Source organism: Miniopterus schreibersii, assembly GCF_964146895.1.
Source record: "Miniopterus schreibersii genome assembly, chromosome: 20".
In the NCBI taxonomy this organism is placed as follows: domain Eukaryota; kingdom Metazoa; phylum Chordata; class Mammalia; order Chiroptera; family Miniopteridae; genus Miniopterus; species Miniopterus schreibersii.
Window position 1 is genome coordinate 25,430,414 of NC_138122.1, and position 12,959 is coordinate 25,443,372.

The following is a 12,959-nucleotide window of genomic DNA, read 5'->3' on the forward strand; positions in this document are numbered from 1 at the left end:
CGGGCTGGGTCATTTGCCGGTCCTCTCCCAGCCCCCGCGCTGACTTTTAGCCTAGTTCCTAAAGCCTCAGATCAAATCCCTTACGTGCGAAATGGGGGCAGGGGTAGGAGGCAGAAGAGACCCAGAGGGGTCACTGGGGACACCTGGGGCCTGCCAGTCTCTTTCGGTCTGAGCTGGGGGATTAAGAATCGGCGTTCCGGCTTCTCAGGTTCCCAGTCAGCTCTGCCACGGGTGGCAAAGGAGAGCTGGGTACAAGTGCCCCGTCTCTGAGCAGGAAGCCCAGCAAATGCCCGTAGGGACAGAAGGGACAGATCAGTGCTAAGATGGAATGTGGCCCTCCAAGCTTTGGGGAGCCACCACCCCTGGAGCAGGTGACAGGGGCAAGCTGCCCTTTGGAGCCTGCGAGGGACCCACGGTGCTGGACCTCTCCGGCCCCCAAAGGCAGTGGGTTACAGGAGAAATTTTCCACTAGGGAGCTGCGGGGCCTAAGTAGGCCAGCAGCTCAGCGCCCCTGTCTCTCTCTCTCCTCCCCCTTCCCCTCCCTCCCAGTCTCATTGGTTCTCTGGGCTCACAGGCTACACACACATCCAACAAACTCCAGCTGCAGAAATTAATCCGTGGCCCCATGGCCCCTGCTTTGAAGGCTCCATCCGTCAGCTCTGAGAGTCAGGGGCTGGGAGCCGAGGAGAGGCTGCCCAAGGTGACCTTGAACACTAATATGAAGCATACATGGGCCCTGACCCCAAGCCCCTCCCCCAAGCCCGCTTTTCAGAGAGTGCACACTACTGGCCAGCATCGTCATTCCGGAACCTTCTCTATCATCTTCAAGTTTCTGAACTGGTTGTGTGTTTTTAATTCTCTCCTTGGGAGTCTTCTCTCATCCACCTTACAGGCGCAAGAGCACAGGCCACGGGTCAAATCCCACTCTGAGGCCGGGGGTATCTCCCTGAACCTCGCTGGGCCTCAGTTTCCTCATCTGGAAAGTGGGGATAAGAAGACCTGCCCTAGTGACCTGACACAATTACTGAGAGCACTTTGTAAACACAAAAGCAGGGACCCGTTAAAGACTCTGTCCCAAACCGAACAGGGGACAAATCTCTTCCTAGGCCGAGGCCTCAGTTTCCTTCATTGGGAAATTAGAGGATGCTTGCAAAGGTGCTTGTGCCTACCCAAAGCACTGGTATCTTCTGGCTCCTCAACTCTGCACCTCTTAAAATGATCCCCAGGACAGGTCAGTGCCAGGCTGTCGTCTGTGCCCTGGGATCAAGACTCTGACCCTCATAGACAGAAGGGCATGAGATACAAACCCAGACGAACAATTCGGGGCAGAGCCCAATCGGACAAGAAGCTCTGAAAAGACACTCAAAGAAATTACAGCAAACACTCTGGATTAGGAGATGCTGAGAGCCAGCTGCTGCTCTACAGTTGGACAGAAATGGGCACGAACCTCAGCTCTTCCACACACTTGCTATTTGACTGTGGACAAGTCACCCTGAGCCTCAGTTTTGCCATCTATAAAATGGGAATAGTGACATATAGGGTTTTATGTGGGTCAGACAAAATAATATAGGCAAGGTTTCTGGCTCATAGTAAGATCTCAGTGAACAATAGCTAATATTATCTATATTCTAAGGAGCCACCCCACAGTGGAGTGATCTGTATTCCGCCCCATGGCCCTTAGCATGATCAGGATTCTGATTTTAGAGCACCAGCTTTCTAGGAAAAAGGAAACAAATCGGCGATGTGGGCGTTTATCTTAAAGAGAACACCTGAGAACATAACCGAACCCCTCCTCCCTCGGGGCTCACGGCCTCAGCTCTCCAGACTTCCCCCGCCTTTCCCTCCTTGCATTTCTATCTGCTCTGCCAATCGGATGCCTCCCCCACCTGTCTGTCCAACCTCGAATTCTCTCCTGAGCTCAAATTCAAAGTGGCCAGAGGTGAACTCATCTACGGGCGACGTGCACCCCCCCCCCCGTCTTCTTTTCCTCTGGGGTCCTGTTACAAGCATCATCTTCTCCCACTCGCTGAAATGTAAACCTACATTTGAATCTGATGTGCCACCTACTGTCTGGGCAGCCTGCAACTCACTGCTCTCCAGGCCTCAGTTTTTCCCACCTGTGAAATGGGAAAGAAGTACTAGACTAGTTCTAAGAACTCTTTCAGAGTTTAAACTTAAAAAAAAATCTGGGGACAAGTCAGCTGCCTTTGATTTCTAAGAAGTGAGGATTTCGCCTTTTTCCTAAGCACAGCCAGCCGGTCAAGGGCAGAGCCCAGGTCTCAGGAGTCACCTTAACCAGACACAACACTCAGTCCACCTGTGAGCAGTTTCCCAGCTGGTGCGGCTCAGTGGTTGAGTATCAACCTATGAACCGGGAAGTCCAGGTTCGATTCCTGGTCAGGGCCTGTGCCGGGTTTTGGGGCTCAGTCCCCAGCAGGGGACATGCAGGAGGCAGCCGATCAATGAGCAGCGTTAGTAAGACTGTGACTGACGTTGCCTGAACGCCCGATTTGAGAATCCGGCTTTAATCCTTGCTTGTAAAGAGAGACTCATCAGCCCCGTGTCCTGCATTTATAATAAATAATAACGGGGACCATTTACCGAGTGCCCATCACCCAGTATAATTCTAAGCTTTCATTCATTCTCGTATAGGGTCCTTCTTTGAGGCAGGTTCTGCGATTAGCTCCACTTTGCAGGTGAGGGAATTGAGGCTTAGGGAGGTTAAGCAGCTTGCCCCAAATCACCTGTCACCTAGCACAGCGGGGCCTCAAAACCAAGGTTATCTGACAGCAAAAGCCAGGGCAAGGCTGATCTCGGGCGCCCATCGCCCCATGGGCCCACCGTTGGAAAGTTTGCCCCCGTCCGCTCTGATCTCCACTTCCTTCAGCGCTTCTGGAATCCCGCTTTTTTATTGTTGTTTATTTTTTTCCACCAACATTCATCCCCCCCCCTATAAAAACTTCTCTCTGGAGCACGCCCTCACCGATGACCTGAGATCCTTCGGTCATCGGCGCCACCTCTGTGCAGCCGACCCGTCCTCCCTTCTGAGTATCGGCTGACACACTTTTGGGTCAATTATTCACGCTGGATTATCTGACACACCCGCTGGTCAGCTGTCTTCCCCCTCACGCGGCCGCCCGAGTCGGCCTTTACCAAACTTCAGTCGGATCACAGCACTTCACACCCGCTAGGATGGCTCTCATCAAGAAGACAGACAATGACAAGTGCTGGCGACGATGCGGAGAAACTGGAGCCCTGGTCCACCGCTAATGGGCATGTTAAGATGGCGCAGCTGCTTTAGAGCGGCCTGGCAGCTTCCCAGGAGGTTAAATATAGCTGCTGAATGACCCAGCAATTCCATTCCTAGGTACACACCCCAGGGGAACAAACACGCAGGCCCAGCAGGCCCAGCAGGCCCAGCACGCCCAGCACAGGAGGCCTGCCCGCGAACATTCGCAGCATCACTCGTAATAGCTCAGCGCTGGAAGCCACCGAAAAGTCCGTGGGCTGCAGAGTGGATGACCGCGTGGCCCGTCCACACAACGGAATACTATCCGGCCCTGAAAAGGAACGAAGGCCCACAGGAGACACGAGGATGCCCCGGGCCCGCGTGAGGCCCAGCGCGAGAAGCCAGACATACCCGAGAACATGCCGTGCGACCCACTCCCAGGAAACGTCCAGAACAGACGAACCCGTAGAGGCAAAAAGCAGAGCAGCGGCTGGCAGGGCACAGAGGCACAGGGGAAGTGCGAGGTCCAGGGAGTATTGGGGGGGGCGACGGAAATGTTCTGGAGTAAGGTTTCAGTGACGGTCGCACAGCATCGCGAACGTGCTAACACCCACTGGACTGTACCCCCCGAAATGGCTAAATGGTGAATTTTAGGGTATATGAATGGGGGCCTGTAACCCCTACAGGAACTTGGCCCTGTTATCGCTCCCTGCTCCTGCTCCCTTCCCCCTCCTTCATTGTTCCTCCCCGACCTCCTGACCTTTGCCTTTGCTCATCCCATCATCCAGAATGTTCTTTCCCACAGCTGCTTCTCTTCAGTCAGGTATCTGTCCAAACGCCCTCATGCCACCCCCCCAGGCCCTCCTCGAGCACCCCGATCTAAAAAACCATCACATAGGCCCCAGCTGGGCAGCTCAATTAGTGTCCATCCGATACACCAAGGTTGTGGGTTCAATCCCAGGCCAGGGCACATACAAGACTCAACCAATAAATGCATAAATAAGTGGAACAACCAATCGATGCCTCTCTCCCTCCCTTCCTCTCTCTAAAATGAAAAAAATACAAGAAGTAAAAATAAATAAATAAAACACCACCACACTCCATCCCATTACCCGGCTTTACTTCGTCATAGCCTTTATCGCCCTTCAAAAATATATGTGTTTTAAAAAACTGTTGGCTTCTTTGTTGCCTGTCACCCAAACCAAGAGGGCAGGGATCTCGTCTGTCATGGTCACAGCTCTGAACTCGCCTGCCATGTAGCAGCTACTTGAGAAACACGTATGGAAAGAATGGGTCTCTCGATTTCCTGTGAAATCTGAAATTGGGCCTGCTACCTGGTGGGGAGCCCGGGGCTCCGAGGGAGCAGCCGCTCTGCAGGTGCTCGGGGCATTAAGCAGCATTTGCTGGGCACTCAGCGGCCAGCCCCGCCCCAGACCTGCCTGGAGCCCCGAGAAAGCAGGAAAGAACGAGAGATCCTCCCCTCCAAAGTCGGGGAGTCTTCCAGGAGTCACAGAGACTGCAGTGTTTACCCTGCAACTCGCAAGCAAACGCAAAGGAGAGACCTAAGATCGCGTCGCTGACACCCAAGCCGGGGGCTGGGGTCCAAATCGGCGGCGTCACACTGCACACGGGCAAACACCCCCTGATCCAGCTTCCTAGGACTCTGCAACCTGACCCGTTCCCCACAGTGACACAGCTGCGGTGCACACCTGCTCCTGCCTCCTCCCGAGGGGACTTTGTTGTCAGAGGCAGTTACAACCTAAGCAGGCAGGTGGCCAGGCCTCCTTCCATGCCCCCCCCCCATTTTGGCATCTCTGTGCCACACACAGCAAGCAACTTACCCACGAGGAGTTTGACATCTCGGACTGTGAAGTCAGGGTCGGGCATCCTGGAAAACAAGCAGACTTTGGTGAGAAGCCAGGAACCGTAAGAGTCAGACCCAACTCCGGGGGCCAGGGGAGCATTTTTCCAAGAGGGTTCTCGTGCTCTCAGTTTGGGAACCCAAACTGAGATAACCCAGAAGGACGCTGATTGACCAGCTGGTGCTTCAAGGGAGAGTCACTGCTGAGCCCTTTCCTCAACCCAGTGGGAGAACCAAACTCGCACTCTCTCCCTACACCTGAACTCAATGCTACAGAAAGGAGAGGGGACATCCACGGTCCCCCCATTTTTCCAGGGAAGACTGAGTGCGGTGTGGAGGGGAAGAGCCGCAGCTGGGCATTCAAACACCTGTTCCTTTTAGGATGAGCACCCCTCACCCCTCTCTGTGTATCTCCCTCCAGAAAATACTCTGCTTAATGAGTTTAATGGAAAGTGGGAGGGACCCTCCTAAGTCGAGAGAGGGGAAAAACAGCCACACTCATCACCATATCAACTCCAGGGAGATGGTAACGTGGCTCTAACGATTATGGTGACATTCACGATTAATTAACAATGATGCCGCGGGTTTCATTTCTACCCATAGGAATGAGACTCTTGAGCAAGTCTGGCAGCCACAGATGCTGCAGAGGGCAGCAGGCTGCAAGGACGCCCTCAGCCTTCTCCCACCCCTGCCCAAGGGGCAGAAACCTGTTCTTCCAGCCTGCCTCCCAGATGTCTGCCCACCTGGAGCTCTGAGGTCTCTAAGAGAAATAAACCAAACAAGACCCAGTGAGGAGGCAGGTGCTGGGGCAGGCTCGGAGAGGGGAGACAGGGGCCTAGCATCCTAGGAAACACACCCTCCACAGAAAAAGACAATCCCACACAGTCTGAGTCTGAGTAGAAATGTGTATCCAGGTGCCCTGCCTCGGGACCTAGAGGCTGGCCAATCCCTTCCAGGCCCAGGCCCTGCATCAGTTTCCTAATTTGGGGGGACGCTGTCTCTTTAGGAAGTCACCGCAGGTTAACTGGGATGGATGGGGGGGGGGGGTTCAGCACTGTTTAATATCCTCTTTGCCCAGATTCTCTGAAAAAGACCAATCTTGGGTGAGTTTTTTTCCCTTTGTCATGTTTTGAACAAGAAGACACTACAGCGCCCAGATGATGAAGAAAGGGCCTTCCCAGTGATGAGAGGTGGGGCAGTGGCTATAAGAAATCCATCCCACACTATAAACCGTGTCAGGGAGGGAGACGGGGGGAAAGCCATCAGTTTCAGCAACTTACTTAATTCCCAGTCCATCTTTTTCTCGAAAGATCAGGGGAACCCTGAGAGCTTCTCTCTGCACGTACTCATAGTTGAAATCTGTTTGGATATTGGAATTAAAACAAGCCGGTGAAGTCATGAAGGCGCAAACGAACCACGATCGGTTGGTTAGGGGAAGAAAACTGAAAGGAGGAAGGGGCAGGGGTTACAGGAGATGCAGGCTCCAGCTCGAGGGCAAAAAGCTCCCTGGAAAATGACAGGCAAATGGATTAGGCAAAGCCTAAGAGAAGCCATGCCAACTATCAGCTCCCCTGCCTACTCAGTCATTCCCGGCATGCCCCACGGGTCAGAACTTGTCAATGAACGGCCCAAGGCTGGCGAGGGTTGGGGAGGGAGACTCGTGAAAGAGCCCCACACAGAAGGGAGCCCCGGCTGGTTGATAGTTGAGAAAGAGGGACAGAGAGAAACGCATCCCAAGCTGAGCTCAGAGAGTAAAGGGACTGCAAAATTGAAGAATGCCACCTGGGAGGATCTGAAGGCCCAGAGAGGAGGCTGGGAGGAGGGATCTCATTGTAGCTGAGCATCAGGGAAGATCTTATTGTAATATCCTGTATGGTGAAGGGGAGGGGGGGAAAAGTCGGTTTCCCTGGAAACTGTGTATTTGGTGCCAAAATAACTGGGGAACTGGGCAGAGCTTTGTTGTCTTAATAGTGAAATTCTGTGGCAGCCATCACAATACTTGCTCCAACTGGGTAACCGAGAGGGATGCTTCCCCCCCCCCCCCCCCCCGCCCCGGGCAAAGGCTGTGCAAGGGGACACGGAGAGGCCCAAAGAAAAGTCACAGCCTAGTTTTCCATCTGGGGCTTAGTCTCATGCAGACCCCAAAATCCTCACCCTAACTCTGGAGGGGGGGGGGCTGAGATAAACCCTCACCTCCCCAAATCCTCAGGTGAGGGAAGCAATCCACGAGGGCGCAAGGCCTCCCTGGCCGGTCGGAAGGGGGACAGAAGAGCTCTCATGCCCCAGGGAAACAGTTCACCGGGGCAGCTTGGAGGGGGAGGAGGCCCAGGCAGCTCAGCTCAGGCAGGGAGAGAACAAAACCGGAGCTGGGGAAAGCCCTGACCTTAGCGGCTCAGATCCCCAGGGGCTCACAGTGAATGGGGATTCCTAAGGATTTAAAGGCAGAGAAGTTTAAGAAGCTTCTATTTTGAATCGAGGCTACGGGCACCCTGTGTTTCTCAGCTCCTCCCCCCGAGTTTTGAGGCCAGATCTGAATGAACTACCAAAACCCTAGGGCCCGCTCCTTTGAAAGGAGCCTGGGCAGCAGATTTAAGGAATCTCCCTTGCTAGAACCCTTGCCCCTCTAACATCCTCCCCCCCCCCCCCAAAGCCCACCCCCAGAGCCGGCTTCAGCTTCCTCAAATGAGCATGAGAAAGCTGAGATCCTGGGCAGAGAATGCCTCCCGAGCCACTAGGTAAGAGTTTGCATATTGTTTCCGGGTAGGATCCGCTAACTCCTCAGTCCAAGGGCAGCAAAGAAAGGAGAGGAATTAAAATCCCATTTGTGCTAAGGAAATTTAAATGAAGCCGAGAACGGCCCCAGGACTGGGCAAAGGATGCTCTTAAAGACCAGGCAGGCTGGAAGAAATCTTTTCTTTGCCCTCCCCCCACAACTGCCCCCTACCACGGAAGCCTGGCGCCCCAGGAAACAGTGGGCACAAAAGAGACACTTCAAAAATGCAAAGCCTGGACAGTCTCCTCTGGAGGCTAACCCCACAGGCAAGCCACTCAAGCAGAACCTGGGGGGCGGGAGCGCTTCTCAGCTATCAGCTTGCTGAGGATGGAAGGGTTTTCCAAGGGGGATGGGTGACAAACAAAATGGAAACGGAGGAATGTAAAGGAAACTCGAATATCTGGGGGGATGAATTTACAAACCCCGGAGAGTAAAGGGAGGTAGATGCCTAGGTGGGCAAGGGCATCTTCAAAATACCAACCCCCTGTCCACAGGGCCAGGGGAGCCCGCAGACCCAAACCAGAGCATCCCATCACCCCAATGACTAGAGAACATCCCCAGATGCCTTCCCAGTACCAGGCTGGGGCCGCACCCCAAAATCCTAGAGGCTTCCCCAACTTCTGCTTTAAAGTGACAAGGCCCTCAGGAGGGACAGAGCTCCCAAGGTCTCAGGCCCAGAAAGGAACCCCGTGTCCCAGAGGGGTGCCCCACATCTTTGAAGTGCCAGGGGACGGGAACTCAGCCTTAAGCATGATGGGGGGGGGGATGACTCCTTTACTCCCAAGTCCCCTCTTCAAACTGTCAGGACTGCAAGACTAGAGGCCTCGGGCTTAAGGGGGGGCTCCGGACCAACGACTTGGAGCTGACGGGAGCCCTGCTCCAGGCGGGCGCAGCCCACCAGGTGATGGGTTCCCCAGATCCCAGGCCTGAGGGAGGCCCGTCACTCAGGGATCCCTGGGCGCCCCCCGCGCCAGCTCCTAACTGGCAGGGCCCGAAATCGCACGGCGTTAGGGAGGCTTCAGGTTTGGGGGGGCCCCTCGCTGCTGTCTGACTCCAGCCGGGCAGCGCGCAAGGAGCTGGGCCGGCTCGGGGAGGGGTAGCCCGCGGCGCACCGGCCTTGCCTCCCTCCCTCCCTCCCTCCGTCCGCCCGTCCGTGCGCCCCCAGGTCCCTCTGTCGGCCGGACCCCCGGCTCTGCCCATCCTGGGGGCTGGCGGTGGGCGCGGGCCGGGCCTAGGCCCACGCCGGGCCCCGGTTCCAGCCTGCCCTCCTCCCTCGCCGCCCCCCCCACCCCACCCCACCCCCAGTGCTCGGCCTCGTTTCGTCACCGGATCCCCTGGAATGGGGGACGCGGGCGCGAAATACGAACCCAGGCACCGGCAGCTCCCGCCCCACGTGCGCCCGGCGGGCGGCGCGGAGGCGGCCGGCGCGCCTCACCTTTGCCCTCCATGGCGAGCACGAAGTCGCCCTGGTACAGCTGGCTGCGCAGCTTCTCCTCCAGGCTGAAGCCGCGGGCGCTCACGATCTCCTCCACGTCCGACACGTCTTCGTTCTCGTCGTACCTCTGGCGGTCGATCGGGCGCTGCGGGGACCCAAGCCAGAGAGCCCGGGACGTTATTGGGGGGAGGGGGGGGCCTGGGAGTCGCCTCTGACCCAGGGCCCGGCTCGAACAGGTGCAGACGCCGCGCGCCCCCGGCACCCCACCCCTGCGACCCGAGCAACTTTGCGCCGGTGCCAAAGATGCTGAAAATCGGGATGAGAGGGGCCGCACCCCCAGCGCCCGGCTGCGCCCTACGCGGGGCCACCCCCCCCGCTGCATCTTCCGAGGCCACGCGAGGGGCGTCTGGCGGGGGGGTGTCTCTCTCCCTTGCCCCCCACCCCCGAGAGGGGCTGAGTGTTGCCCCCCCGGCCGGGAGCCCGGTTATGTAACCCGCGAAGGGGGCTCGGCGCGCGGGCCGGCGGGGCATCTGTAGGCCCCGGGTGGAGCCGCCGCGCCGCCCGGCTCCGCGCTCACAGCAGCCCCGGCGGCCGCGGCGCCAGGGCCGGGAAGCCGGAGCCCCGGGGGCCGGCGGCGTTTCTAAGGCTGGAGCCGCCCCCGACCTACCGGGGAAGCTGGAAAGCTGAAATGAAAGGGCTGAAGACCCCAGCCGCCCCCGCCGACCGCCCTTGGCTGCCAGAAGAAGAGGTGGTGGAGGAAAGGGGGGGGCGCGCTCTGGGCTTGGGTAGGGGGGGAGAGGCAGACCGCCCGCCACAAAGCTCCGATCCGAGACCCCAAAACGCACCAGCAGCTGCCTCATCGCCCCACGAGCGCGCGCGCACACTCACTTCCTAAGGAGACTCCCCCGCCACTCCCCGCATCCTCTGCCTCCTCCCTCCGCCGCCGAGCGCCCGGCCCCGCAGCCCCCCAGATTCCGGGCGAACCCCGAGCCCGCTCAGCTCCCCTTCCAACGCCTTTCCCCCCCGCTCCCACCTCGCCGCTGAAGTGTCTGCGACTCTGAGCCTCACAAGAGACTGGAAGAGTAAGCTGCTGGCTTCCTTTTGCATGCAATTTATTATTATTATTTTTTTTTCCCCCGGTCCTCTTGCAAAAATACAGAAAAGGAGAGAAAAAAAAGGCAGCGAGAAACAACAACAACAAAAAAATAGATCTATCCTCGGATACCAGATACAGATGGGGGGGGGGAGAAGGGGAGAGGGAAAAAAAAAAAAAAAAGCTACACACCAATCTTCTTCCAGAGTCTTTCTCTGCCTCCATTTTTTTAGGAGAGTTCACCAATTAATTGTCAACACTCCTGCCCCCTGCATTTTGGCCGAGGGGGTACAGGAGAGAAGACCAAAGAAAACGAGCCAGAAAATAAATAAAGGACGCAAGCCAGAGCCGAGATCTACAAAGTTTTGCACCAACACTTAAGCAGATCCGTTTGCAAAGTCCTAGGAAACCATTTTCAGCAGTTGGGGGGGGGGGGAGGCGCCGACGTCATAATCCCCGGAACGTAAACATTGTTGCGGATCGCGCCCGGAGCCCGCGGCCCGGCTAAGGGTTGGGGGGTGGCCCTGCGCCCGGGACCGCGCGGGGGGGCGGGGGGCGGCGGCCCCGAGGAGGCTCGGGGCGGGGAGCGCGCCCGGGCGGCACCGGGCGCCGTTAGCGCCCTGGCATCGCTGTTTTGTTGTTGGGTCACGAGTGCGCCTCTGCACGCAGGCGCCGCCGCCGCCGGGGAGTTGTGTGCAGAGCTGACTTTTGGAGGGCCGGGTTACAGGCGCGGGGCGCATCCCGGAGATGGCGGGGCGGGGAGGGGAGGGGGCGCGGGGGAGGAGGGGGTGGGGTGGGGAGAGAGGTGCAGCTTTGCACGGCCGGCCTCAGCGGGAGGCGCGGAAATGCAAGCCGAGCTCGCCCGCGTGAAAGCCCCTGGGGCTTGGCACCCCAAAAGGGGACCCCCCCCAGCTCAACCCCTGCCCTCCTTGCCCACGGGCTACCTACCCCTCTGCCTCTTGCTTCAGCCAGCCACTGCGCCCTATTACCTACGGGGCCGACCGAAATTCAAAACATTTTTAATATATGTGTGTATATATATATATATATTTTTTTTTTTCTGCTATAAATCTTCACTTTTTTGGGTAGGGACCATCCTCCTAGACCCCCTATAGGCGGACCTACCCTAAGGAGGAAGCATTTAGGGGCGCAGGAAGAAATTAGCGCAGCTCTATACCTGTACGAACTGCATAACTTTTAAACTCCCGGACTCAAAAGACAGGGACAGACACGCGCGCGCGGGCGCGCGCACAGACACACACAGACACACACAGACACACACACGCACAGGAAATACAGCCGGACCAGAGCCTGCTCAGCGCCGAGCTGACCGGAAGATGTTGCCTTTCATTCATTCATTCTGCCTGCGTCTGTGGAGCCCGTTGCTTTGCTAGGCGATGAGCCCTGGAACTGAAGTTGGTGGGTATTGTTTTTAAAGGTCCCTGCGCTGGCCAACAGGAGGAAATAGAGGCTCAGGAGTGAAAATACCGAGAGAACTGGATCTGGCGCCTCCTAACACAGCTGGCAAACAGGCAGAGGGTAAGGCTTTATTGGCCATTTGTAAGAGAAAAGTCTGCGGAAAGCTGCAAGGCGCCCTGGGGTGGGACGCGGGGAACTCTGGGCACCCGCTGATTAATCCTATAGGGCTTCTTGGCCGAGGTATGGGCACCCTCTATACATATATGGAGTAGCATTAGGTCTGGGTGTGCTTCCCTGTCCGCATACCTGGTTCGCTGAGACCACCCCCAAAACTGGAATCCTAGATGAACAGTCAGGTCCACTTTGGTCCTGAGAGAAGCTGGCCCTAAGCATTCCTCTAGGCCAACTAGGCCTGATCTTGGGGGTAAAGATCACAATCAGATGACAGGGGGCTGGGAAATAAATAAAGGGACATTATAGATGCTCATAGCAGGCGCTGTAAAAAATGTAATATAATACTTATATATTTTTATAATATAAAAAGATAATATTATATCTTTTCTGCCATTAACCTTGTGTGATGGTTGGAGCTGGTCATTTTGTAGATAGGGAAACTGAGGCTCGGAGAAGTTATGATTCTGGATGATTGCCCTGCCCTCCTGTCATCCCTGTGTCAACACAGCAATCAGACAGACCTGTGGAGAGGAAGTGGCTTCGCCACCAGAGATCGGATGTGAACAATCAGCTCCTATTGGTCACCCTGAGAGACAGCTTCCCCCTCGCTCACCTTAAGGTTTCCTGTCCTATCTTTCTGTATTCTCCCCCCACCTCCGCCAAAGACTACTGAGACGTTTGTTTTAATCCAATTCCACTAGCTGGCAAACATCAAAAAGTTGTTTCACCTTGACTTAGTGGCCAGGGACCCTTCTATTTCCTTCTCGCTCACAAGAACGCTTTAAGGGAAATAGCCTTGTTATTTTTTCGACTCAGGAAGGCAAAGCCACTCATCCAAGATCACACAGCTTCTTCGTGGGGTTGCTGGGGCTCAAACCGGGGCCTCGGACATCACATACCGACCATCAGATACTGACCATCTTTACTGCTGCCACATGATGAAATATGTTCAAAGGAGGACGCATGGCCTGGAGG

The 12,959-nt window shown here is 56.3% G+C and overlaps 1 protein-coding gene across 2 annotated transcripts in view; it reads right to left on the bottom strand.

Moving 5' to 3' along the window:
• The window catches only part of KDM2B (lysine demethylase 2B), a 74,976-nt gene extending 64,113 nt beyond the window's left edge, over window positions 1–10,863 (bottom strand). Inside the window, exons 1-4 of one of the 2 annotated variants that reach the window (XM_081123450.1) lie at window positions 10,584–10,863; window positions 9,299–9,443; window positions 6,371–6,449; window positions 5,071–5,117 (exon numbers count right to left, since the gene is read on the bottom strand). In XM_081123450.1, the coding sequence (XP_080979576.1) occupies window positions 5,071–5,117; window positions 6,371–6,449; window positions 9,299–9,443; window positions 10,584–10,616 (304 nt within the window). In that variant the 5' untranslated portion in view covers window positions 10,617–10,863. Of the gene's footprint in view, window positions 1–5,070; window positions 5,118–6,370; window positions 6,450–9,298; window positions 9,444–10,143; window positions 10,193–10,583 lie in introns of those variants that run through there. The other variant, XM_081123451.1, reaches the window with a different exon arrangement.
• Between the last annotated feature and the right edge of the window lie 2,096 nt (window positions 10,864–12,959).